This window comes from Pristiophorus japonicus, chromosome 2 (genome assembly GCF_044704955.1).
Source record: "Pristiophorus japonicus isolate sPriJap1 chromosome 2, sPriJap1.hap1, whole genome shotgun sequence".
NCBI lineage: Eukaryota > Metazoa > Chordata > Chondrichthyes > Pristiophoridae > Pristiophorus > Pristiophorus japonicus.
The window spans coordinates 155,190,637-155,216,797 of record NC_091978.1 but is presented as its reverse complement, the minus strand read 5'-3'; the positions used below and the strand labels follow the sequence as shown (position 1 = coordinate 155,216,797).

General features: G+C 46.0%; 1 protein-coding gene across 1 annotated transcript in view; it reads right to left on the bottom strand.

Moving 5' to 3' along the window:
* scfd2 (sec1 family domain containing 2) overlaps positions 1–26,161 on the bottom strand; it is a 544,849-nt gene that overhangs the window by 103,386 nt on the left and 415,302 nt on the right. The window contains exon 6 of the mRNA XM_070870049.1: positions 20,823–20,968. Within this exon, the coding sequence (XP_070726150.1) occupies positions 20,823–20,968 (146 nt within the window). The remainder of the gene's footprint in view (positions 1–20,822; positions 20,969–26,161) is intronic.

Sequence of the window (26,161 nt, the reverse complement as noted above, 5' to 3'; positions counted from 1 at the left end):
GCAAAATCAAAGCACATGGTATTGGGGATAATGTACTGACGTGGATAGAGAACTGGAAGACAGGAAGCAGAGAGTGGGGATAAACGGTCCTTTTCAGAAAGGCAGGCAGTGACTAGTGGAGTATCGCAGGGCTTAGTGCTGGGACCCCAGCTATTTACAATATACATTAATGATTTAGATGAAGGAATTGAGTGTAATATCTCCAAGTTTGCAGATGACACTAAACTGGGTGGTGGTGTGAGCTGTGAGGAGAACGCTAAAAGGCTGCAGGATGATTTGGACAGGTTAGGCGAGTGGGCGAATGCATGGCAGATACAGTATAATGTGGATAAATTTTGGGGGCAAAAACACGAAGGCAAAATATTATCTGAATGGCGGCAGATTAGGAAAGCGGGAGGTGCAACGAGACCTGGGTGTCATGGTTCATCAGTCATTGAAAGCTGGCATACAGGTACAGCAGGCGGTGAAGAAGGCAAATGGTATGTTGGCCTTCATAGCTAGGGGATTTGAGTATCGGAGCAGGGAGGTCTTACTGTACAGGGCCTTGGTGAGGCCTCACCTGGAATACTGTGTTCAGTTTTGGTCTCCTAATCTGAGGAAGGACGTTCTTGCTATAGAGGGAGTGCAGCAAAGGTTCACCAGATTGATTCCCGGGATGGCGGGACTGACATATGAGGAGAGACTGGATCAACTGGGTCTTGATACACTGGAGTTTAGAAGGATGAGAGGGGATCCCATAGAAACTTACAAGATTCTGACGGGACTGGATAGGTTAGATATGGGAAGAATGTTCCTGATGATGGGAAAGTCCAGAACCAGTCTTAGGATAAGATGTAGGCCATTTAGGACTGAGATGAGGAGAAACTTCTTCACTCAGAGAGTTGTTAACCTGTGGAATTCCCAACCGCAGAGTGTTGTTGATGCCAGTTCATTGGATATATTCAAGAGGGAGTTAGATATGGCCCTTACAGCTAAAGGAATCAAGGGGTATGGAGAGAAAGCAGAAAAGGGGTACGGAGGGAATGGTCAGCCATGATCTTATTGAATGTTGGTGCAGGCTCGAAGGGCCGAATGGCCTACTCCTGCACCTATTTTCGATGTTGCTATGATAATGCCCTCTTCAAACTGTTCTTGGTTGTCAGTGAACTGCAGTTTGGTCTGATCCAAGTGCTTTCTACACGTTTGTCCACTCAAAAGTTTGACAACAAACCCTCTATTCCCCTCCTTGGCTAACACAGTGCCAGCAACCCATTTGGGAACATGACCATAATTAAGAACAAACACAGGATTATTAACTTCAATGTCGAGTGATACAGCCGCGCCATTGTGGTACATTATGCCGGTGACGCCGGGTTTCTACATGATCATTGAGATCTGGGTGGACTAAGGAGAGCCTGGTTTTGAGTGATCTCTTTATTAGCAATTCTGCAGGGGGAACCCCGGTAAGCGAGTGGGGTCGTGTGCGGTAGCTGAGCACAATCCGAGATAGCCGAGTCTGCAGGGAACCGTCCATCACACGTTTCAAGCTCTGCTTGATGGTTTGGACTGCCCGTTCCACTTGACCATTGGATGCGGGCTTAAATGGCACAGACCTGACCTGCTTAATGCCATTGCGGTGAAGCATGGCCCATTGTCACTAACAAGGACGTCGGGCAAACCATGGATGGTGAACATGGCCCGGAGGCTTTCAATGGTGGCAGTGGACGTACAGGATGACATTATTGTACATTCAATCTGTCATGTATCCTACATGGCTATTGTTGGTACTATCTCAAGGTGTGCCACCAGAGGGCACAGCAATGGGAGACTCATAGGTTATCTGTACAGGTGTGCCTGGCCTAGTTTAAAAGGCAGGCCACCAGGTGTGATCCTCACTCTGGAGTTAACTAATAAAGGACTAAGGTCACTACAGTTCAAGTACAACACACTGCCTCGTGAAGTCATTGTTAGAGCATCTAAGGACACAACACATCATCATCATCATCATAGGCAGTCCCTTGGAATTGAGGAGGACTTGCTGCCACTCCCAAAGTGAGTTCTTTGATAGCTGAACAGTCTGAGAGCCACAGACCCTGTTACAGGTGGGACAGACATTCGTCGGGGGAAGGGGTCGGTAGTTCTTTGGGATCCTACAAAGGCCTTTGACACTGTCAACCGTGAGGGTCTATAGAGCGTCCTCCTCTGTTTCGGATGTCCCCAAAAGTTTGTCAACATCCTTCGCCTGCTTCACAATGACATACAGGCCGTGATCCTTACGAACGGATCCATTACAGACCCAATCCATGTCCGGACCGGGGTCAAACAGGGTTGCGTTATCACTCCAACCCTCTTCTCAATCTTCCTCGCTGCCATGCTCCACCTCACAATCAATAAGCTCCCTGCTGGAGTGGAATTAAACTACAGAACCAGTGGGAAGCTGTTTAACCTACGCCGCCTCCAGGCCAGGTCCAAGATCACCCCAACCTCTGTCATTGAGCTGCAGTATGCGGACGATGCCTGCGTCTGTGCACATTCAGAGGCTGAACTCCAGGATATAGTCAATGTATTCACTGAGGTATATGAAAGCATGGGCCTTACGCTTAACAAAGGTCCTTCATCAGCCTGTCATTGCCACACAGCACTGCCCTCCAATCATCAAGATCCACGGTGCGGCCCTGAACAATGTGGACCATTTCCCATATCTTGGGAGCCTCTTATCAACAAAGGCAGACATTGATGCGGAGATTCAGCATTGCCTCCAGTGCACCAGTGCGGCCTTCGGCCACCTGCGGAAAAGTGTGTTTGAAGACCAGGCCCTCAAATCTACCACCAAACTCATGGTCTACACAACACAATCCATTTAGAGTAAGCGTACTAGGAACATCTTTCCTAGAAAGGGGCCAGCGAAATCTACATGGATCCTTGACCACGGTTTGGAGGGCCATGACCACAGACTTAGTGGGGCCTCCCTTGGTGCATTGTTCAACTGCGAGCAAGTTTTGCATTGGTGTACACATGACTCCAATTCCGAGTCAATGCCGGGCCACCAAACGTGCGACCGATAGCCTTCATCATGACTATGCCTGGGTAGGTACTGTGAAGGTCGCGTATAAACGTTTCCCTGCCTTTTTTTGGCAAAATTACATGATTCCCTCATAGGAGGCAATCCGAATGGATGGACATTTCATCCTTGCGTCGGTGGAACGGCTTAATTTCGTCTTGCATTTCCCCTGGGACCGCCGACCAGCTCCCATTGAGGACACAGCTTTTTACTAGTGATAGCACCGGGTCCTGGCTAGTCCAGGTCCTGATCTGGCGAGCCGTGACAGGTGACCCCTCGCTCTCAAAAGCATCCATTACAAGGAGCAAGTCTGCGGGTTGTGCCATTTCCACCCCGGTGATGGGCAATGGTAGCCGACTGAGGGCATCCGCACAGTTCTCCGTGCCTGGTCTGTGGCGGATTATATAATCATACGCAGATAACGTTAGTGTCCATCTTTGGATGTGGGACAAAGCATTGGTGTTAATACCTTTGCTTTCTGAGAACAACGGAATAAAGCGGCTTGTGGTCGGTTTCAAGCTCGAACCGGAGCCCAAATAGGTATTGGTGCATTTTCTTAAGCCCGTATACGCATGCTAATGCTTCTTTTTCAACCATACTGTAGGCTCTTTCAGCCTTAGATAAGCTTCTGGATGCATATGCAACCGGTTGCAGTTTGTCTGACCCATTGGCTTGCTGTAACACACAACCGACCCCGTACGAAGATGCATCACAAGCTCGTACTAAACGTTTACATGGGTCATACAATACAAGTAACTTGTTGGAACATAGCAGGTTTCTGGCCTTGTTACAGGCTGTCTCTTGAGCTTTACCCCAAACCCAGTTGTCGCCCTTGCGTAGCAATAAATGTAATGGCTCCAGCAAAGTGCTCAACCCCGGTAGAAAGTTACCAAAATAATTGAGGAGTCCCAGGAACGAACGCAGCTGCGTCACATTTGGTGGTCTGGGTGCATTCTTGATGCCCCCGTCTTGGAGTCCGTGGGTCTGATGCCGTCCGCCGCAATCTTTCTCCCCAGAAATTCAACCTCTGGTGCCAGGAAAACACACGTGGAGCGTTTCAACCTGAGTCCCACTCTGTCCAGTTGCTTGAGAACCTCTTCCAGGTTGTGCAAGTGTTCAATGGTGTTACGGCCAGTGACCAAGATGTCTTCTTGGAACACCACGGTGCGCGGAACCGATTTCAGCAGACTCTCCATGTTCCTCTGGAAGATGGCCGCCGCCGAACGAATCCCAAAGGGGCATCTGTGGTATATGAACAGTCCTCTGTGCGTGTTGATGCATGTCAATTTTTTCGAAGGTTCAGCCAGCTCCTGTGTCATGTAAGCAGAGGTTAGATCCAGCTTGGTGAACGACTTCCCCCCTGCTAGCATTGCAAACAGGTGCTCCACTTTGGATAGTGGGTACTGGTACTGAAACAAGACTCAGTTGATCGTTACCTTGTAGCCCACGCAAATTCTGACCGTCCCTCTTCAAAACCGGAACAATTGGACTGGTCCACTCGTTGAACTCGATTGGCGATATGATCCCCTCTCATTGAAGTCTGTCCAGCTCGATCTCGACTTTCTCTCGCATCATGTATGGAACCGCTCCGGCCTTGTGATGAACGGGTTGTGCATCAGGGACTAGATGGATCTACACTTTGGCACCTGTGAAGTTGCCGATGCCTGGCTCGAATGACGACGGGAATTTGTTTAGCACTTGGGTGCACGAGGCATCCTCCGACGACAGTGCTTTGATGTCATCCCAGTTCCATCGGACCTTTCCTAGCCAGTTTCTGCCGAACAGCGTTGGGCCATCGCCTGGTACAATCCATAGTGGTAAATCATGCACAGCTCCATCGTATGATACCTTCACTGCCACACTGCCAATGACTGTTATGAGCTCTTTGGTGTAAGTGCGCAGCTTGGTGGATCAGACTTAGTTTTAGCCTTTTTGCCTTGTTGCCCCACAGTTTCTCAAAAGCCTTCTGGCTCATAATTGACTGACTCGCCCTCGTGTCCAATTCCATGGAAACTGGAATGCCATTTAATTTGACTTTTAACATTATCGGAGGGCTTTTGGTGGTTAAGGTGTGTACCCCATACACTTCCTCTTCAGCCTCGGGTTCAGTTGCCTCTCTTATTCGTTCAGCGTGATCCGCGCCAGATCTTCTGCCGATTCTGCCACGTGGTGAGTCGCAGCATGTCTGCACATTCACTGGAGATGCCTCATTGTTCCGCAGCCTTTGTACACGTAGTGCTTGAATCGACATTGATGGGCTCTACGATAACCCACGCAACGCCAACACGGTGCTAATGGATTCGCATTCACACCCCACGGTGGACTCCGAGTCATCCTAGGTCTGGCCTCTGCGGGCGTGTAGGCCCTGCCATGTACAGTTCTGCCTGCTGAAGGCGTTATTTTATGCACAGTACTTGCCGGTGAGTTCTGATGCTGCAATGATATCTGTTTAGTATTATCGTTCGTGGACATAAAAGTCTGGGCTATCGTGATGGCCTTGCTCAGATCTAGGGATTCGGCAGACAGCAGTTTGCAAAGAATGACCTCGTGGTCGATTCCAAGCACGAAAATGTCCCGCAACACTTCCCCCAAAAATCCAGCAAATATGCACGGTCCCGCAAGGCGTCTTAGGTCGGCGACATAGCTCGCCACCTCCTGGCCCTCGGAGCGGTGGTGCGTATAAAAGCAATACCTGGCCATCAAGATGCTCTCCTTCGGCTTGAGGTGTTCCCGAACCAGCGTGTACAACTCTTCACATGTCTTGTCCATTGGTTTCGTCGGTGCTAGCAGATTTTTGACGAGGCCATATATCGTGGACCCGCAGACGGTGAGGAGAATCGTCCTGCGCCTGACCGCGGTTTCTGCCTTTTCCAGCTCGTTAGCCACGAAGTACTGGTCAAGACGCTCAACGAAGGCTTCCCAATCATCACCCTCAACAAATCTCTCAAGAATACCAATGGCAGCCATAACTGCGTGAAAGTTCGTGATCTGTTACTCGTCGCCAATTTTTATGTTTAAAATAACTCCACAAGACTGTATATCTTAAGCTCAAACTGTTGTGACCTTGGTTTCTTTATTGTAACTCCAGAGTGAGGAAGCAGCATGGTAGACTGCCTTTTATACCTGCTTGCCCAGGGTGTGCAGGTGACCCTTGGGTCTCCCACAGGTGTACCCCCTGCTGGCAAATCTTACACATTGGTAATGTTTACATACATAACATTATGCTTTTTGACTATGGACACCAGTTTAAACTATCTCTCTTCTAGTATCCATTGATTCCCTCATAACAATTACCAGTGCCTCACAGATATCATCCCTAATCTCTCTCAGGCCTCAGACACTGGCAAGACCATATGTATTGCCCATCTGTACTTGCTCTAAAAAAGTGATGATGTAGCTTCTCCTTGAATCGGTGCAGTCTTTGAGGTGATGATGCTTCCACAATGGTGCAAAGGAAGGAATTCCAGTGTATGGATCCAGCAGCAACGAAGGAGCGGCGATATAGATCCAAGTCAGGCTGGTGTGCAACTTGGGAGGTGATGATGTTCCCACAACATTGCTGTGGTTGGGATTGCATGGAAGAGAGGTGTAGTCAATGTAATCTTGAGTTGCTGAAGTGTGTCCTGTAGGTTGTACATACTGCAGCCACATTTCACTGCTGATGGAATGGGTAGATATCAAGTGCAGTGGCAGGGGCTCCAATCAAGCAAACTGCTCTTTCTTTCTATTAATCCATTTAGGTTTAGGTTTGCTTAGTTTGAGCTTTTTCATTTTAGGAATATATTTATCCTGTATGCTCGATATTGTACATGTATTATAATTTTAAAACATTTCCATTTCTCTTCTATTGAAGCGTTGTTGAATAATCTTACCCAATTTACTTGTTTTAGTTGCTCTCTCTTCAAATTTAGCCTTAGCTTATTGGTAGCACACTTGTCTGAGTCATGGGTTCACGCCCCAGTTCATAGATTTGAGCACATAATCTGGGCTGACAATTCAGTGCATTACTGTCAGAGATGCTGTCGTTCAGATGAAACATTAAGGGCTAAGGTCATCTCAAATTCAGATTTCCAACTAAAATCCTATGACAGTTGGTGACAAGTTAAAATTACAGTATTCATAACTTAAACTAAAGCGGATATTGGAACTTTCAAAACTTGCTTTGTGTTAAATAAAATAAACAGGTTTAGATCAATCACATGTTTAGCTAAACAGCAGGATTAAATGTATTCAAATTGCACTATATTAAAAATAAAACTTGTTGGCATTAGCTCACTTCCAATAAGGGAAGAAATAATAGCTGTCGGCATCCAGCTGGCAAACAGCTACCAACATTAATGCATACAGCCTGCACTGCAAACTCCTCACAGTAGGTGTCAGCTTTGACACAGCAGCAGCATTCTTGCCTGGGTCAGGTTATGTGTTCAAGGCCCATGGGATGAGTTGGTAAACCAAGGTAAATCAAGAAAGACTGGATCAACTGGGCTTGTATTCACTGGAGTTCAGAAGAATGAGAGGGGATCTCTCAGAAACGTTTAAAATTCCGATGGGTTTAGACAGGTTAGATGCAGGAAGAATGTTCCCAATGTTGGGGAAGTCCAGAACCAGGGGTCACAGTCTAAGGATAAGGGGTAAGCCATTTAGGACCAAGATGAGGAGAAACTTCTTCACCCAGAGAGTGGTGAACCTGTGGAATTCTCTACCACAGAAAGTTGTTGAGGCCAATTCACTAAATATATTCAAAAAGGAGTTAGATGAAGTCCTTACTACTCGGGGGATCAAGGGGTATGGCGAGAAAGCAGGAATGGGGTACTGAAGTTGCATGTTCATCCATGAACTCATTGAATGGCGGTGCAGGCTCGAAGGGCTGAATGGCCTACTCCTGCACCTATTTTCTATGTTTCTATGTTTCTATGGATGTAAAAGATCCCATGCGCTATTGGAAGAGAAGAAGAGTATTTCCGATGTCCTGGCCAACATTCAACCCTCAATCATTTTCACTAAAACTGATCACTGGTCATTTATCTCAATGCTGTTTCCTGGACCTTGCCATGCACAGATTGGTTGCTGCATATACCTACAAAACACTTAACTACGCTTCAAAAATAATTAATTGGATGTAAAGCACTTTGGGATGCCTTGAGCATGTGAAAGGTGCTCGAAAAATGAATTTTCTTTTTCTTTTTCAGATGTAACAAACACGACAGAACAACCTTCTCCCCTTTTAACTAGCAATTGAAAACTGACCAGTGTTAAAAATCTAAAATGTATCTGGCATTGTGACAGTGTTAACAGAAGTCTGGTCTGAAATCAGACCTACAATATATAGGATTCCCAATGTGAAGACATTGTATTGATATCCAATGTTCCCCATAACATTTGTTTTGAGCTGTGCAGCCCCTTTAACGGCCTATTTAAACATCCGCGCATGCGCGTTCTTTTTCAATTTAAAAGCTGACTCACTGGCTGTGTGGGACCCCTGGAGCAAAGCTGACATCCTCATTTTGTGTCTGTACACCTGGATTTTGAATGCTCCACAAGAAACAAAATAGGCATTCACAGAATGAATAATCTTTTGCAAATTCACTGGAAAGGGAAAAGAGTTCTCCCTTTGCTTTAACGAGCTGCAAACTAGCGAGTAAGCACATCTGTTTCTACCCAAAATAAACGGAGCACTTAAGACGGCATGACTTGAAACTTTGAAATTTACATTAATACTAATGGATAATGGCTATTGCTTTTTGGTTGATATAAGCGACTGCCTGCTTTAAACACAGGCGCATCATTTTGGGCATGACAAGGTCCCACAGACAGCAAATGGATGAATGACCAGATAATCTATTTTGGTGGTAATGGTTGAGGAAAAACGTTGGCCAGGACACCGGGTGAACCAGTTGCTGTTATTCAAATAGTGCAATAAGATTTTTTACGTCCACCTGAGCTGACAGATGGGCCTCAGTTAAATATCTCATCCAAAAGACATTACCTCAGATAGTGCAGCACTCCCTCGGTTACTATTTTAGGTCTTCAATAGATATTCTCTCGGGCTCAGTGTCATTGGCCACTCCAATAAAAGGTCCCCGCATTCCCTATGATCAGGGGAATACTTTTACCGTCCAATATCTAGTTTTACGATAGATAACATAACCCAAGGTGAGCTCACACGAGACCTGGTGGAAGTAAGGGACAGAATAGACCGTAACCTGTGTACTGGCCTCCAGGAGCAGGCTGCTATCTCTCGAGGCTTTCAGAAATGGATAGCTGCCATGAGACCAGCCAGCTCACTGATCGGGAAAAGCGATACCAGTAGAATGGCAATGGATAGAGAAGACTTGACATCTCTCAGGACAGCAGCATATAGCAGGTAACTGACCTCCTCCCTCAAAACACACCACTGTTACGCAAGAGACAACACCAGGCTGCTCACGCACAACATAAGAACATAAGAAATAGGAGCAGGAGTAGGCCATAGGGCCCCTCGAGCCTGCTCCGCCATTCAATACGATCATGGCTGATCCGATCACGGACTCAGCTCCACTTCCCTGCCTGCTCCCCATAACCCCTATTGGTTAAGAAACTGTCTATCTCTGTCTTAAATTTATTCAATGACCCAGCTTCCACAGCTTTCTGCGGCAACGAATTCCACAGATTTACAACACTCAGAGAAGAAATTACTCCTCATCTCAGTTTTAAATGGGCGGCCCCTTATTCTAAGATTATGCCCCCTAGTTCGTGTCTCCCCTATCAGTGGTAACATCCTCTCTGCATCCACCTTGTCAAGTCCCCTCATAATCTTAAATGTTTCGATAAGATCACCTCTCATTCTTCTGAATTCCAATGCATACAGGCCCAATCTACTCAACCTTTCCTCATAAGTCAACCCGCTCATCTCCGGAATCAACCGAGTGAACACCTTCTCTGAACTGCCTCCAAAGCAAGTATATCCTTTCGTAAATATGGAAACCAAAACTGTACGCAATATTCCAGGTGTGGCCTCACCAATACCCTATATAACTGTAGCAAGACTTTCCTGCTTTTATACTCCATCCCCTTTGCAATAAAGGCTAAGATTTCACTGGCCTTCCTGATCACTTGCTGTACCTGCATACTAACCTTTTGTGTTTCATGCACCAGGATCCCCAGGTCCTGCTGTACTACAGCACTTTGCAATTTTTCTCCATTTAAATAATAACTTGCTCTTTGATTTTTTTCTGCCAAAGTGCATAACCTCACACTTTCCAACATTATATTCCATCTGCCAAATTCTTGCCCACTCACTTAGCCTGTCTATGTCCTTTTGCATGTTTTTTGTGTCTTCCTCACACATTGCTTTTCCTCCCATCTTTGTATCATCAGCAAACTTGGCTACATTACACTGAGTCCCTTCATCCAATTCGTTAATATAGATTGTAAATAGTTGGGGTCCCAGCACTGATCCCTGCAGCACCCCACTAGTTAATGATTGCCAACCCGAGAATGAAGCATTTATCCTGACTCTCTGTTTTCTGTTAGTTAGTCGATCCTCTATCCATGCTAATATATTACCCCCAACCCCGTGAACTTTTATGTGGCACCTTGTCAAATGCCTTCTGGAAATTCAAATACACCACATGCACTGGTTCCCCTTTATCCACCCTGTTCGATACATCCTCAAAGAATTCCAGCAAATTTGTCAAACATGACTTCCCCTTCATAAATCCATGCTGACTCTGCCTGACCGAATTTTGCTGTTCCAAATGTCCTGCTCCTGCTTCTTTAATAATGGACTCCAACATTTTCCCAACCACCGATGTTAGGCAAACTGGTCTATAGTTTCCTGCTTTTTGTCTGCCTCCTTTTTTAAAAATCGGGGCATGACATTTTTAGTTTTCCAATCTGCTGGGACCTCCCCAGAATCCAGGGAATTTTGGTAAATTACAACCAATGCATCCACAATCCCTGCCGCTACTTCTCTTAAGACCCTAGCATGCAAGCCATCAGGACCAACGGATTTATTTGCCTTTAATCCCATTATCTTACTGAGTACCACCTCCTTAGTGATTGTGATTGTGTTGAGTTTATCCCTCCTATAGCCCCTTGACTATCCACTGTTGGGATATTGTGAGTGTCCTCTACCGGAAAGACTGATACAAAATATTTGTTCAGAGTTTCTGACATCTCCATGTTCCCCATTACTAATTCCCTGGTCGCATACTGTAAGGGACCAACATTTACTTTAGCCACTCATTTCCTTTTTATGTACCTGTAGAAACCCTGACCAATTTGATTTGTCGAATCAATATGGAGGTTAAAATCACCCATGATTATTGCCATTCCAAAAGTACAGACAGCAGTGGCCCCCTCCCAGGAGCAATATGCCATGAAAAGAGGACTACCTTCGTCCCATGACCTTTTTGTAGCTCAGGAGAAGTCAACCACCTCTCACGGTATTGTCCTTATGGTGTACCTAAGAGAAGCATGGGAATAGGAAAAAGAAAGGCATGTGAAGCCATCTGGGGTAATACATAAGAACATAAGAAATAGGAATAGAAGTAGGCCATACGGCCCCTCGAGCCTGCTCCACCATTCAATAAGATCATGGCTGATCTGATCATGGACTCAGTTTCACTTACCTGCCCGCTCCCCATAACTCCTTATCATTTAAGAAACTGTCTATTTCTGTTTTAAATGTATTCAGTGTCCCAGCTTAATGAAGAATTCTACCATATTACTAAAGCCTTGTAGACCATGAGCTTGGTGGCAGTTTTGAGGGCCTGGTCTTCAAACGCTATTTTCCTCAGGCGGCCAAAGGCTGCACTGGTGCACTGGAGGCAGTGTTGAATGTCGTTGTCAATGTCTGCTCTTGTTGATAAGAGACTCCCAAGGTATGGGAAATGGTCCACGTTGTCCAGGGATTTTGATGACTGGGGGGCAGTGCTGTGCGGTGAGGACAAGCTGGTGGAGGACCTTTGTCTTACAGATCTTTAGCGTAAGGCCCATGCTTTCGTACGCCTCAGTAAATACTATGTCCTGGAGTTCAGCCTCTATATGTGCACAGACGCAGGCGTCGTCCGCATATTGTAGCACGACGACTGAGGTTGGGGTGGTCTTGGACCTGGCCTGGAGACCAGGCTGTTGAACAGGTTCCCACTGGTTCTGTATTTTAGTTCCACTCCAGCGGGGAGCTTATTGACTGTGAGGTAGAGCATGGCAGTGAGGAAGATTGAGAAGAGGGTTGGGGCGATGACGCAGCCCTATTTAACGCCGGTCCAGACGTGGATTAGGTCTGTAATGGATCCATTGGTAAGGATCACGGCCTGCATGTCATCGTGGTGCAAGCTGAGAATGGTGACAAACTTTTGGGGGCATCCGAAACAGAGGAGGACGCTGCATAGACCCTCGCGGTTGACAGTGTCAAAGGCCTTTGTAAGGTCGAAGAAGGCCATGTATAAGGGCTGGTGCTGTTCCCTGCATTTTTCCTGCAGCTGTCGTGCTGCAAAAATCATGTCCGTTTCAGCGCTTAGGGGACTAAATCCGCACTGTGACTCCGGGAGGAGCCCCTCAGCCACAGGGAGAAGACGGTTGAGGAGGACTCCAGCGATGACTTTCCCAGTGGCTGATAACAGGGAGATTCCTCTGTAGTTACCGCAGTCGGACTTGTCCCCTTTTTAAAAAATGGTCACAATCAGTGCATCTCTGAGATCTCCCGGCATGCTCTCCTCAACTCCAGATGAGAAAGATGAGGTCATGTATTCGTGCCAGCAGTGCCTCTCTGCCATACTCAGCAGGGATTCCATCCGCTCCCATAGCCTTAAGCTGTCTTATGGCTTTTTCTACCTCATGCAGTGTTGAGGTTTTACTGAGGTGGTGGCGGGTAGCATGCTGCGGGACAGAGTTGAGAACACTCGGATCAAAGGCAGAGTCTTGATTGAGGAGATCTTCCAATTGCTCCTTCCAGCAGGCCCTGACTGCTTCGGTGTTCTTGATGAGTGTTTCCCCGTTCTTGGGCAGCTGTGGGGTGGGACCTTAGGTATTTGGACCGTAGGTGGCCTTGACTGCGATGAAGAATCCTTGCACATCGTGGCTGTCGGCCAGTTGCTGTATCTCCTGTGCTTTCTCCATCCACCACCTGTTCTTTAGGTCCTGGGTTTTTTGTTGGACCTCAGCCTTGAGCTGTCTGTAATGCTGCTTTGCTGCTCCTGAGTTGGGTTGTTGTTTAAGGCTCAGAAATGCCTTGCACTTGCGATCTATTAGCTCTTGGATCTCCTGATCATTCTCATCAAACCAATCCTGGTGTTTCCTGGTTGAGTGACCGAGCGTCTTTTGCAGGCACTGGTTATGGAGGCCTGGAGGGCAGACTAAGCGCTATGGGCATTCTGCGTCTCGGGGTCATTAAGACACGCCAGGTTAGCTGAGGCGCTGACTGTAAAGGGCTCTCTTAGCTGTGTCTTTAAGTGCCCCGGCATTGATTTATTTGCGGCATTGCTTCTGTTGCCCCCTCCGCTTTGGGGCTATGTTGATGTCAATGATGCATCGGATGCCTGCCGCCAACCAAGCCTCATAGAATCATAGAAAATAGGTGCAGGAGCAGGCCATTCAGTCCTTCGAGCCTGCACCACCATTCAATTTGATCATGGCTGATCATTTTTGCAACTTTAGTACCCCATTCCTGCTTTCTCTCCATACGCCTTGATCTCTTTAGCCGTAAGGGCCACATCGAACTCAATTTTGAATATATCTAACGAACTGGCCTCAACAACTTTCTGTGGTAGATAATTCCACAGGTTCACAATTCTCTGAGTAAAGAAGTTTCTCCTCATCTCGGTCCTAAATGGCTTACCCCTTAACCCTTAGAATGTGACCCCTGGTTCTGGACTTCCCAATATCGGGAACATTCTTCCTGCATCTAACCTGTCCAATCCCGTCAGAATTTTATATGTTTCTATGAGATCCCCTCTCATTCTTCTAAATTCCAGTGAATATAAGCCTGGTCAATCCAGCCTTTCTTCATATGTCAGTCCTGCCATCCCAGGAATCAGTCTGGTGAACCTTTGCTGCACTCCCTCAATAGCAAGATTAGGACTGTACACAATATACAAGGCGTGGCCTCACCAAGGCCCTGTACAACTGCAGTAAGACCTCCCTGCTCCAATACTCAAATCCCCTAGCTATGAAGGCCAACATGCCATTTGCGTTCTTCATCGCCTGCTGTACCTGCATGCCAACTTTCAATGACTGATGTACCATGACACTCCGGTCTCGTTGCACCTCCCCTTTTCCTAATCTGTCCCATTCAGATAATATACTGCCTTCCTGTTTTTGCCACCAAAGTGGATAACCTCACATTTATCTACATTATGCTGCATCTGCCATGCATTTGCCCACTCACCTAACCTGTCCAAGTCACTCTGCAGCCTCTTAGCATCCTCATCACAGCTCATACTGCCACCCAGCTTAGTGTCATCCGCAAACTTGCAGATATTACATTCAATTCCTGCGTCTAAATTATTAATCTATATTGTAAATAGCTGGGGTCCCAGCATTGATCCTTGCGGTACCCCACTAGTCACTTCTTGCCATTCTGAAAAGGATCCGTTTATTCCTACTCTTTGCTTCCTGTCTGCCAACCAGTTCTCTATGCACGTCAATACATTACCCCCAATACCATGTGCTTTAATTTTGCACACTAATCTCTTGTGTGGAACCTTGTCAAACGCCTTTTGAAAGTCCAAATAAACGATATTCACTGGTTCTCCCTTGTCCACTCTACTAGTTATATCCTCACAAAATTCTAGAAGATTTGTCAAGCATGATTTCCCTTTCATAAATCCATGCTGACTTCGACCGATCAAGTCACTGCTTTCTAAATGCGTTGCTATTGCATCTTTAATAATTGATTCCAACATTTTCTCCATTACCGATGTCACGCTAACCGGTCTGTAATTCCTTGTTTTCTCTCTCCCTCCTTTTTTAAAAAGTGGGGTTACGTTAGCTACCCTCCAATCCATAGGAACTGATCCAGAGTCTATAGAATGTTGGAAAATGACCACCAATGCATCCACTATTTCTAGGGCCACTTCCTTAAGTACTCTGGGATGCAGACTATCAGGTCCTGGGGATTTATCGGCCTTCAGTCCTATCAATTTCCCAAACACAATTTCCTGACTAATAAGGATTTCCTTCAGTTCCTCCTTCTCGCTAGACCCTCGGTCCCCTAGTATTTCCGGAAGGTTATTTGTGTCTTCCTTAGTAAAGACAGAACCAAAGTATTTGTTCAATTGGACTGCCATTTCTTTGTTCCCCATTATAAATTCACCTGATTCTGACTGCAAGGGACCTACATTTGTCTTCACTAATCTTTTTCTTTTCACATATCTATAGAAGCTTTTGCAGTCAGTTTTTATGTTCCCTGCAAGCTTACTCTCAGACTTTATTTTTCCCCTCCTAATTAAACTCTTTGTCCTCCTCTGCTGAATTCTAAATTTCTCCCAGTCCTCAGGTTTGCTGCTTTTTCTCACCAATTTATAAGCCTCTTCCTTGGATTTAACACTATCCCTAATTTCCCTTGTTAGCCATGGTGGAGCCACCTTCCCCTTTTATTTTTACGCCGGACAGGGATGTACAATTGTTGAAGTTCATCCATGTGATCTTTAAATGTCTGCCATTGCCTATCCACTGTCAACCCTTTAAGTATCATTCACCAGTCTATCCTAGCCAATTCACATTTCATACCATCGAAGTTACCTTTCTTTAAGTGCAGGACTCTAGTCTCTGAATTAACTGCATCACTCTCCATCTTAATGAAGAATTCTACCATATTGTGGTCTTCCCTAAGGGGCCTCGCAGAACAAGATTGCTAATTAATCATCTCTCATTACACAACACCCAATCTAGGATGGCTAGCTCTCTAGTTTGTTCCTCGACGTATTGGTCTAGAAAACCATCCCTTATACACTTCAGGAAATCCTCCTGCACCGTATTGCTACCAGTTTGGTTAGCCCAATCTATATGCAGATTAAAATCACCCATGATAACTGCTGTACCTTTATTGCACGCATCCCTAATTTCCTGTTTGATGGCATCCACAACCTCACTACTACTGCTTGGTGGTCTGTACACAACTCCCACTAGCGTTCTCTGCCCTTTGGTGTTCCACAGCTCTACCCATACAGAGTCCACATCATCCAGACTAATGTCCTTCCTTACTGTTGCGTTAATCTCCTATTTAACCAGCAACACTATCCCACCTCCTTTTCCTTTCTGTCTATCCTTCCTGAATATTGAATACCCCTGGGATGTTGAGTTCCCAGCCTTGATCACCCTGGAGCCATGTCTCCGTAATCCCAATTACATCATATCCGTTAACAACTATCTGTGCAGTTAATTCATCCACTTTATTACGAATGCTCCTCGCATTGAGAAACAAAGCCTTCAGGCTTGTTTTATTAACACTCTTTGTCTTTTTAGAATTATGTTGTAATGTGGCCCTTTTTGATTTTTGCCTTTGATTTCTCTGCCCTCCACTTTTCCTTATCTCCTTTCTACCTTTCGCTTCTGCCCCCATTTTACTTCCCTCTGTCTCCCTGCATAGATTCTCATCCCCCTGCCATATTAGCTTAAACCCTCCCCAACAGCACGAGCAAACACTCCCCCCAGGACATCGGTTCTGATCCTGCCCAGGTGCAGACCGTCCGGTTTGTACTGGTCCCACCTCCCTCAGAACCGGTTCTAATGTCCCAGGAATTTGAATCCCTCCCTCTTGCACCATTCCTCAAGCCACGTATTCATCTTAACTATTCTGCTATTTCTACTCTGACTAGCACGTGGCACTGGTAGCAATCCTGAGATTACTACCTTTGAGGTCCTACTTTTGAATTTATCGCCTAGCTCCCTAAATTCAGCTTGTAGGGCCTCACCCCGTTTTTTTACCTATATCATTGGTACTATATGCACCACGACAACTGGCTGTTCACCCTCCCCCTCCAGAATGTCCTTCAGCCACTCCAAGACATCCTTGACCCTTGCACCAGGGAGGCAACATACCATCCTGGAGTCTCGACTGCGGCCGCAGAAGCGCCTATCTATTCCCCTTACAATAGAATCCCCTACCACTATAGCTCTCCCACTCTTTCCTGCCCTCCTGTGCAGCAGAGCCATCTCATGAAGCCATGAACTTGGCTACTGCTGCCTTCCCCTGATTAGTCATCTCCCCCAACAGTACCCAAAATAGTATATCTGTTTTGGAAGGAGATGACCGCAGGGGACCCCTGCAGTACCTTCATTCCACTGCTCTGCCTGATGGTCACCCATTCCCTATCTGCCTTCGTAACCTTTACCTGCGGTGTGACCAACTCACTAAACGTGCTATTCACAACATCCTCAGCATCGCAGATGCTCCAGAGTGAGTCCATGTGCAGCTCCAGTGCCGCAATGCAGTCTGTCAGAAGCTGCAGCTGCACACTTCCTGCACACATAGTAGCCAGGGACACTGGAAGCATCCCTGACTTCCCACATAGCACAGGAGCAGCATGACACGGGTCTGGGCTCTCCTGCCATGACTTAACCCTTAAATTATCTTAATTTGGCAACAATGCCAAAGGTTACCTGCTGATAAAAAAAGAAAAAGAAAAAGAAAAAGAAAACGAAAAAGATTAAATCCACCAGCCACTCACTTACCCGCTTGGCTGTGATGTCACACTTTGATTTCTTATTACTTCTTTGTTTACAATATACATCAATGATTTAGATGAAGGAATTGAGTGTAATATCTCCAAGTTTGCAGATGAAACTAAACTGGGTGGTGGTGTGAGCTGTGAGGGGGACGCTAAGAGGCTGCAGGGTGACTTGGACAGGTTAGGTGAGTGGGCAAATGCATGGCAGATGCAGTATAATGTGGATAAATGTGAGGTTATCCACTTTGGGGGCAAAAACGCGAAGACAGAATATTATCTGAATGGCAGATTAGAAAAAGGGGAGATGCAACGAGACCTGGGTGTCATGGTACATCAGTCATTGAAAGTTGGCATACAGGTACAGCAGGCGGTGAAGAAGGCAAATGATATGTTGGTCTTCATAGCAAGGGTATTTGAGTATAGGAGCAGGGAGGTCTTACTGCAGTTGTACAGAGCCTTGGTGAGGCCTCACCTGGAATATTGTGTTCAGTTTTGTCTCCTAATCTGAGGAAGGACATTCTTGCTATTGAGGGAGTGCAGCGAAGGTTCACCAGAATGATTCCCGGGATGGTAGGACTGACATATGAGGGTTGACTGGATCAACTGGGCCTTTATACATTGGAGTTTAGAAGGATGAGCGGGGATCTCATAGAAACATACAAGATTCTGAATGGACGGGACAGGTTAGATGTGGGTAGAATGTTCCCGATGTTGGGGAAGTCCAGAACCAGGGGTCACAGTCTTAGGATAAGTGGTAGGCCATTTAGGACTGAGATGAGGAGAAACTTCTTCACTCAAAGTTGTTAACCTGTGGAATTCCGTGCCGCAGAGAGTTGTTGATGCCAGTTCATTGGATACATTCAAGAGGGAGTTAGATAAGCCCTTACGGCTAAGGGGATCAAGGGGCATGGAGAGAAAACAGGAAAGGGGTACTGAGGGAATGATCAGCTATGATCTTATTGAATGGTGGTGCAGGCTCGAAGGACCGAATGGCCTACTCCTGCACCTATTTTCTATGTTTCTATGGGCCCAAGTTTCCACATGATTCGCGCCTGATTTTTAGGAGCAACTGGTGGAGAACGGACTATCTTAGAAATCGCAATTCTCTACATTTTTTTTCTGCAGTTCTAGTCAGGTAGAACAGTTCTACTTTGGAACAGAATTTTTTCTTCAAAAGGGGGCGTGTCCGGCCACTGACGCCTGATTTGAAAGTTTCCACAGTGAAAACGAACTCCAAACTAAAGTAGAATGGAGCAAGTGAAGATTTTTGTAGAACTGAAAAAACCTGTTCTGCACATTAAAAAATCAGGCGCAGGTTACAAATTAGGCATCCAGAATGAGGTGGGGGGGGTGGGGGGAAGGGAAGTCATTAAATTCTACAATAAATCCTTATTTATACTTCTACAAATATTATACAAATAAATCCAACCTGAATAAAAATTTATAAGCAAAGAAAAGATTAAATAAACCATCTTCCTACCTGTGTGAAAGTGCTTCAGGCAGGCCTTTCAGGACCGAAGGCTGAACGGGCCGGCCCGAGACCTCGGGCAGGGCCTGTCCCCAGCACCAGATTTACAGGTAGGTAGCGTTGGGTTGGGTCGGGGAGGTTCGGTTCGGGGGGGGGGGGGGTGGGGGAGGGAGGGAGAGAGAGAGAGGGAGGGGGGGAGGGAGAGAGAGAGAGAGAGAGAGAGAGAGAGGGAGGGGGGGAGGGAGAGAGAGAGAGAGAGAGGGAGGGGAGGGAGAGAGAGAGGGAGGGGAGGGAGAGAGAGAGGGAGGGGAGGGAGAGAGAGGGAGAGAGAGAGAGGGGTGGGAGAGAGAGAGAGGGAGGGGGGAGGGAGAGAGAGGGGGGGAGGGAGAGAGGGGGGGGGGAGAGGGGGAGGGGCAGGGGGGGAGGTCAGGTTGGATACAGTCCGGGAGCGGGAGTCAGGTCGAGTCGGGTCGGGGGTCGGGTCGGGTCGGGGGGCGGGAGCGCGGGTCGGGTTGGGTCCAGTCGGGGGGGCGGGGAGCGGGAACAGGAGCGCGAGTCGGATCGGGTCCAGTTGACGGGGGCGGAACGGGAACAGGAGCGCGGGTCGGGTCCAGTCGGGGAGCGGGAACAGGAGCGCGGGTCGGGTCGGGTCAGTCGGTGCGGGGGGGAACCGGGTGTCGGGTCTGGTCCGGAGGCGGGGGGGGGGCGGGTCTGGTCCGGAGGCAGGGGGGAGCGGGTGTCGGGTCTGGTCGGGGGCGGGGCGAAGCAGGAGCTGGCCGTGGGAGGAGCCTTATTCACGCAGCCCCAGTGAGGCCATTCAGCCAGGGCTAGGGGCTGCGTGCTTCGGGCCCCTCCCACACAGTTTGGCGCCTGGAGCTACTGCACTTGCGTGCCCACTGTAGCGCGCATGTGTAGAGGTCCCGGGACTGTTTTCAGCGCAGGGACCTGGCTCCGCCCCCCCACAGCTCATGCTGGCTGCGCCGAGGGCCAGAGGACCTACAGGTAGGTGGAGAATACCGAGGATTTTTTTAGGTGCACTTTGTGGCGCGAAAAACGGGCGTCCAGCTCGGGACTGCGCCGTTCTAGGCGCGTGTGGAAACTTGGGCCCTATGTTTCTATATCAGTGTGACACATTCTCCTGTTCTTAAATTAAATTGGCCCAGACTAATGCCAATAAGAATAACTTCTGTTGGGTGTAAGTGTCCAAGGTGAAATTCATTTGCGCTAATTTCAGCTCAGTTCTTAGCAGGCACGAATTTACAGTATAAACCTGGCACCGAGATGGCAGTCAGACATAGAGGTCACAAAGCTAGCTGATGCAGATAAAGGGAAATTCCTAATATTGCTGTGGTTGGAAAGGGTGGGATTTACCCTGGCCTCAATTTTAACCCAACACCAATGGAAAAGAAAGGGTCGGGCGAGGGGTTAAATTCCTGGAAATACCAAACCCTTTTCCCAACCCGCGCTGTTGCTGTGGTTGGGGAGGGTGAGGTTTACTCTGTATCTGTAGATATGACCTGGGAGCGTTTGATATAGACAATATTATACAAATGCATAATATTTAATTCTGCAGTAATGACATCTTTCAACCTGATAAGTAGAAAAGCTTCACCAAAAATTAAATACATAAAAGGTGCCGTTCAATTAAATTCCATCTCCTTACCTGGTGGGTGTTGCCGCCGGGGCTGTATAAAGCTTTGAACTGTCTCAAGTGTGCCCGTGCTCTCGCTATGCCCCGAAGCGTCTCAAACACTTGCTCCACAACACTAGTGGCTTTATCAAATGTTAATTCAGATGCTGAAGAACAACCTGAAATAAAAAGTATATCATTCATATCATATTGATAAGCACCCCATCCAGAACCTTAAACATTCACTCCCTCCACCACCGACGCACACTGACTACAGTGTGTACCATCTACAAGATGCAATGCAACAATTTGTCAAGGTTTCTTCGACAGCAACTCCGAAATCGGCAACCTCTACCACCTAGAAGGACAAGGGCAGCAGGGAATACCATCACCTCTAAGTTCCTCTCCAAGTTACCCACCATCCTGACTTGGAAATATATCCCCGTTCCTTCATTGTCGCTGGGTCAAAACTCTGGAATTCCATCCCTAACAGCACTGTGAGAATACCTTCACTACAACAACTGCAATGGTTCAAGGCGGCGGCTCACCACCACCTTCTCAAGGGCAATCAGGAATGGGCAATAAATATTGGCCTTGCCAGCAATGCCTACGTCCCGTGAATGAATAAAAGAAACAATTTAAAATTCAGTAATTCCACACCTATGCAGTCCTGCAACCTGCATTTTCTTTTAGATTTCACAGTATTTATGCTGTAAGATTATAACAGAGAGCATGCCACTGGTTCCATTTGTAAGTGTACTGCAATACAGGCCAGAAAGGCCCTAGATTTAAATGCTGGCCAGTGCTTAGTTAGCTAATCTCATGCGGGACGGCAGGTTTCCTAGTTCAGTACTGGTTCACTTCTTTGGGCAGGGGTGGCAGCAGCGGTGGGATATGGGGAATTCATGAAGGCATATAGCCTTCATTGCCTTCAACACTCCTCTCCCCAAAATACTAGCAGAACCCCTGCAACACTATTATATCCTAGCCCCACCTTCCCAAGTTTTCCTGGATTCCAAAACATCTTTCTCCTCAATCATTCTGGATGGTAACACCCTCCTCTCTGACATTTCCACTGGCCTTTCTACGTGACCACTCCCTTGGTCCCAAATTCTGTGAACTCCCTACCAATGACCCCAAATCATTGCATCCCTTTCCATAGTCCAGTATCCAATGCTGCGAGAGCCCAGTACACCATAATTTTCTCCCAAACCTCACCATCCATCTCCCATTACTTCTACACCCACTTTCATTGACCCAGAGCTCCAACACCTAGCAGTGTCCTCTGCAATGCTTCCACACTCAAATTGACTTTGTACGGTAAAGCACCTCAGCACCCGCTCCACAATACCACTCCCAAACCGCAGGGCGTCTCTATTACTCCCAGGATCAAGGAACCTCTTCCCAAAAGTTCCACCACAACACTTCACTTTCCCTGCTCACAGACCCTTGGACCATCGTTTCAATATTACTAAACCACATGACCTCCCTTTACCTTCTAGCTACCCCACAACTTGGAGCATTTGCCCGACCATACATTTCCGGATCCTGGACTTTAAAAAAAATGAAAAAGTACATTCAGTACATAGATAAACAGACATAACAGTAATCAAACCACATAAAAATGTGGACATATTCACACAACTTGAATCTGAAAATACTCACATTCGCCTTAACCAAGCAACATAAATCATTGGCCCTGATGACATATTATACCTCACAGAGCATAACTTACTATGAGCAATACCAAGGGAAATCCAATTGTAACCAAAAAAAAGTTACTGAGCTGAAATGAACTTTCCAGTTCTGGCAAAGAGCTTACAAATTATTTACATATCACAGCTGATCCCAATCCTATCCTCAGCTAACACAGGTAGCAGGGTTGCTGGATAGTGAGCCAGAATAGAAACTCCTGTCCATTTTAGCCTCTCTACTGAAGGCAATTTTGTAGCAATGAGGGAAAGACTAATGCATGTTCTTTGGAGCTACATAATGTCCAGGATAGTAGCTGCCGGTGAGTGAGGAGACTATTATTTAATTGAGCACTGCCGCTGAGGGCACAACTTACAAGAATGCTAACAGAACTTTGAGTCTGTATTACAGTATTAAACTCAATGCCAGCTATATGGTACAAAGCATACAATACAGTTCATCAGAAAAAACACATAATTCGAGGAGTCTGGTGATGCAGTGGACTGACACCCTGTACCATAGTGTTGTAGGAAGCAGATTTATAGCTGTGATTCCCGCACAGTGAGCTCGCCATATTTCACAGGGTGAGACAGATATACTGATAGGGGGCCGAGTGGAAGCACGCCATTCCTGTGTGCTTCTCAAGCCACTTTTACTTTGTTCTGCATTACAACACTGACTACACTCCAAAAGTACTTCATTGGCTGTAAAGCGCTTTGAGACGTCTGGTTGTTGTGAAAGGCACTGTATAAAATCCAAGTCTTTCTTTCTTTTCTTTCTTTCTGGGTGTAGGAGAGTGTTACAAAGCCTACTTCTGTGCATTGCTTCTCCATGCTCATATACTGTGCTGTGCCTTCAGTTTCCTTTCAGTCCGTTGGGAGACTTGCACAGAAATGCAGATCTCCATTTTCTGAATTGGCTTCTGCCAACTGGTTTTAGGAGAGAGGAAGCACAATATAGTGCAGTATTATACAACTTAAAAAAATTATTCGATATGAAGATAAATTGGAGTTGCATGGATGAGGCATGGATCTTGTCGGTCTGGTGATTCTGGTGCATCTAGCCGGTCTGCTGGGCCTTGTTGGGACTCTGAATGTATTTTGTGTAATGTGATGGGTACTATAGTACAGCTAATTTTCCCCAATGGATCTCTCAAACTGTACACGTGAAAGTATGCCAGGTCAGTGTCAATGCAAAAATAACTTCCCCTCTTTTTTGCACCTCGTGTCAGCAAAGACTCCCTATTCATATAAACTGTGGGTCAGAAGGGGTAAATCGCCTTTCATTCTCTCTTTCATGAGAGCATCCCTTAATCCATAACTGTAATCCATACTGTACTTCTGTTTGCAACAAGTTATCCTTATGCCATCTCTCAGTGACACTTCCCAATACAGCAGCCAATCAGTGCTAAGCTCTTCTTGGAGCAGTTACTGGGTCCAACATTTAAAAGGAGCTGAATTAACATCAGTCAATGCAGTCTTCAACTGTTTAATCAATCTCATAATTTCAAATGTGCATGTTCGTGATACTTAATCACATTGTCAGGCCCAGTAACTGCTCCAAACAAAGCTTCTCTTCACTAAAAAAAATGATTCTTTGTAACCATTTGAAATTTGAAAGAGGACCAATAGTGGAGCCACAGCTGGCCTCACTGTCACTGGGTTAGGAGGTAGGAAAATAAAGCCAGGGTTCCTGCTCATGATTGCTATCCAGTAACATCCTACTGGAAAGCAAGTTTGTGTAGCAGTCAGGTGAGAACACGATCTGGTTCATTGTTTAAAAGAGGGCAATGGGAAAAGCAGGGAAGTGGGATTAGGATTAGAACATAAGAAATAGGAGCAGGAGTAGGCCATTTGGCCCCTTGAGCCTGCTCCGCCATTCAATGAGATCATGGCTGATCTTCTACCTCAACTCCACTTTCCTGCACAATCCCCATATCCCTTGATTCTCTTATTATCCCTCTATAGCAAGAGCTGTCACATATATGGCGGACTGCCGAATGACCTTCCTCTGTGCTGTAAACTTCGATAGTTCTATGGCAATGACAGGGAGACTCCTTTTTATCACTGATGAATGCCACAGAATTTGTATGTAGCAAGAACAAAAAAGATACAGAATTTGCTTTACACTTTGAGAGATAAACATAACTAGAAAACATACATTTCCAAACTGTACATTGCTAAATTTAATTTATAGAATGTGATAAAGTTACATTTGTTGGAAACTCAATCCTGTGCAAATATCGCACAATTTAATTGATAGCAAAAATTTCCCAATTTCCAGCATTGCATCAATTTCAGATTTTAACTTCTGGGAGAGGTCTTTTCAGGTTAATGTAGAAAACTCCAAACAGTAAAATGAAGACCCATCATTTTGTGGAATGCATAAAATAAATAACAGAGCAAACAGAGAAGGGACTACTTTGCTGTCCAATATATCTTTTTACTGAACAGTAACTTTTCAGGTGCTTTTATAATGGTGCTTAGTTAGTTCAGATAGTGGATGTCAGTAGAGCTACAATTCTGCAGTTAGGATAAGAGTCTTCAGGAGTTGTTAGCTGCTCTCCTGCAATCCAAACTAAAGAAGCGGCAATGTAAAAGCATCTTTAGACAACTGCCGTCACTTTATAACACATTTCATCACATGTTTCACGCCTGCCACTCGTGTTACTGTTGCCGAGATCGGCAAATGGGAACTGGTTTGTGAAGCCTGTCTGCATTTACTATCATCATTGTGTTACTGAGGCATGGAAAGTATTAAATACTTAAACAGTCAGCAGGTAGACACACCTGGTAAGTTGTCTCATGGCTGACTGGGTAAATGAGCACCCATGCTGAGCGCTTGACATTCAGTTGAATGATAGATGATACTTAAAAGCACTTTCAAATTAATTTCCCTAGCCCGGAATCAGAATAATAGAATCACAATGCATTCTTAAAATACCGTTCAGCCTTGTATCACTCAAGTGTTGGGAGCCTCCCTTTGTTATTCCATAATACACCTGTCAAGAGTGCTTCATTTCTGAAATTACATTTCTAGCTAATACCAGTGAAAGTGGGTAATATTACTTATGAAAAGAGTCAGCAATTGACAAAGTAATTGGATTACAATTTTAATGACAACCTTGTATAATACAGACAGTTCTGACATTTCTAGGTATTTCAAGCAGAGATCAGTGTGGTTTGATTACATTCTACTGTCTGTAACTGGGAACAAAAGGCAGTAGTATATAATATATAAATATATTATTATATTACTAAAATAATATATATAAAATATACATACACACACACACACACACACACTTACATTAAGAATGAGGGGGAAACTATTGGAAGCTGAGAATGAAAGCTCTTTTTTCTGGTAACACCGAGTCCACCTCCATAACATCACCCGTCTCTGCCCCGCCTCAGCCCACCTGATGCTGAAACTTTTATCCATGTTTTTGTCACCTCCAGACTCGACTATTCTGATGCTCTTCTGGCCGGCCTCCCATCTTCCATCCTCCATAAACTTGAGCTTATCCAAAACTCTTCTGCTCATATCCTAACTTGCATTTAGTCCTCTTCACACCATCACCCCTGTACTCGCTGACCTACATTGGTTCCTGGTCCATCAGTGCCTTGATTTTAAAATTCTCATCCTTGTGTTAAAATCACTCATTGGTCTCACCCCTCCCC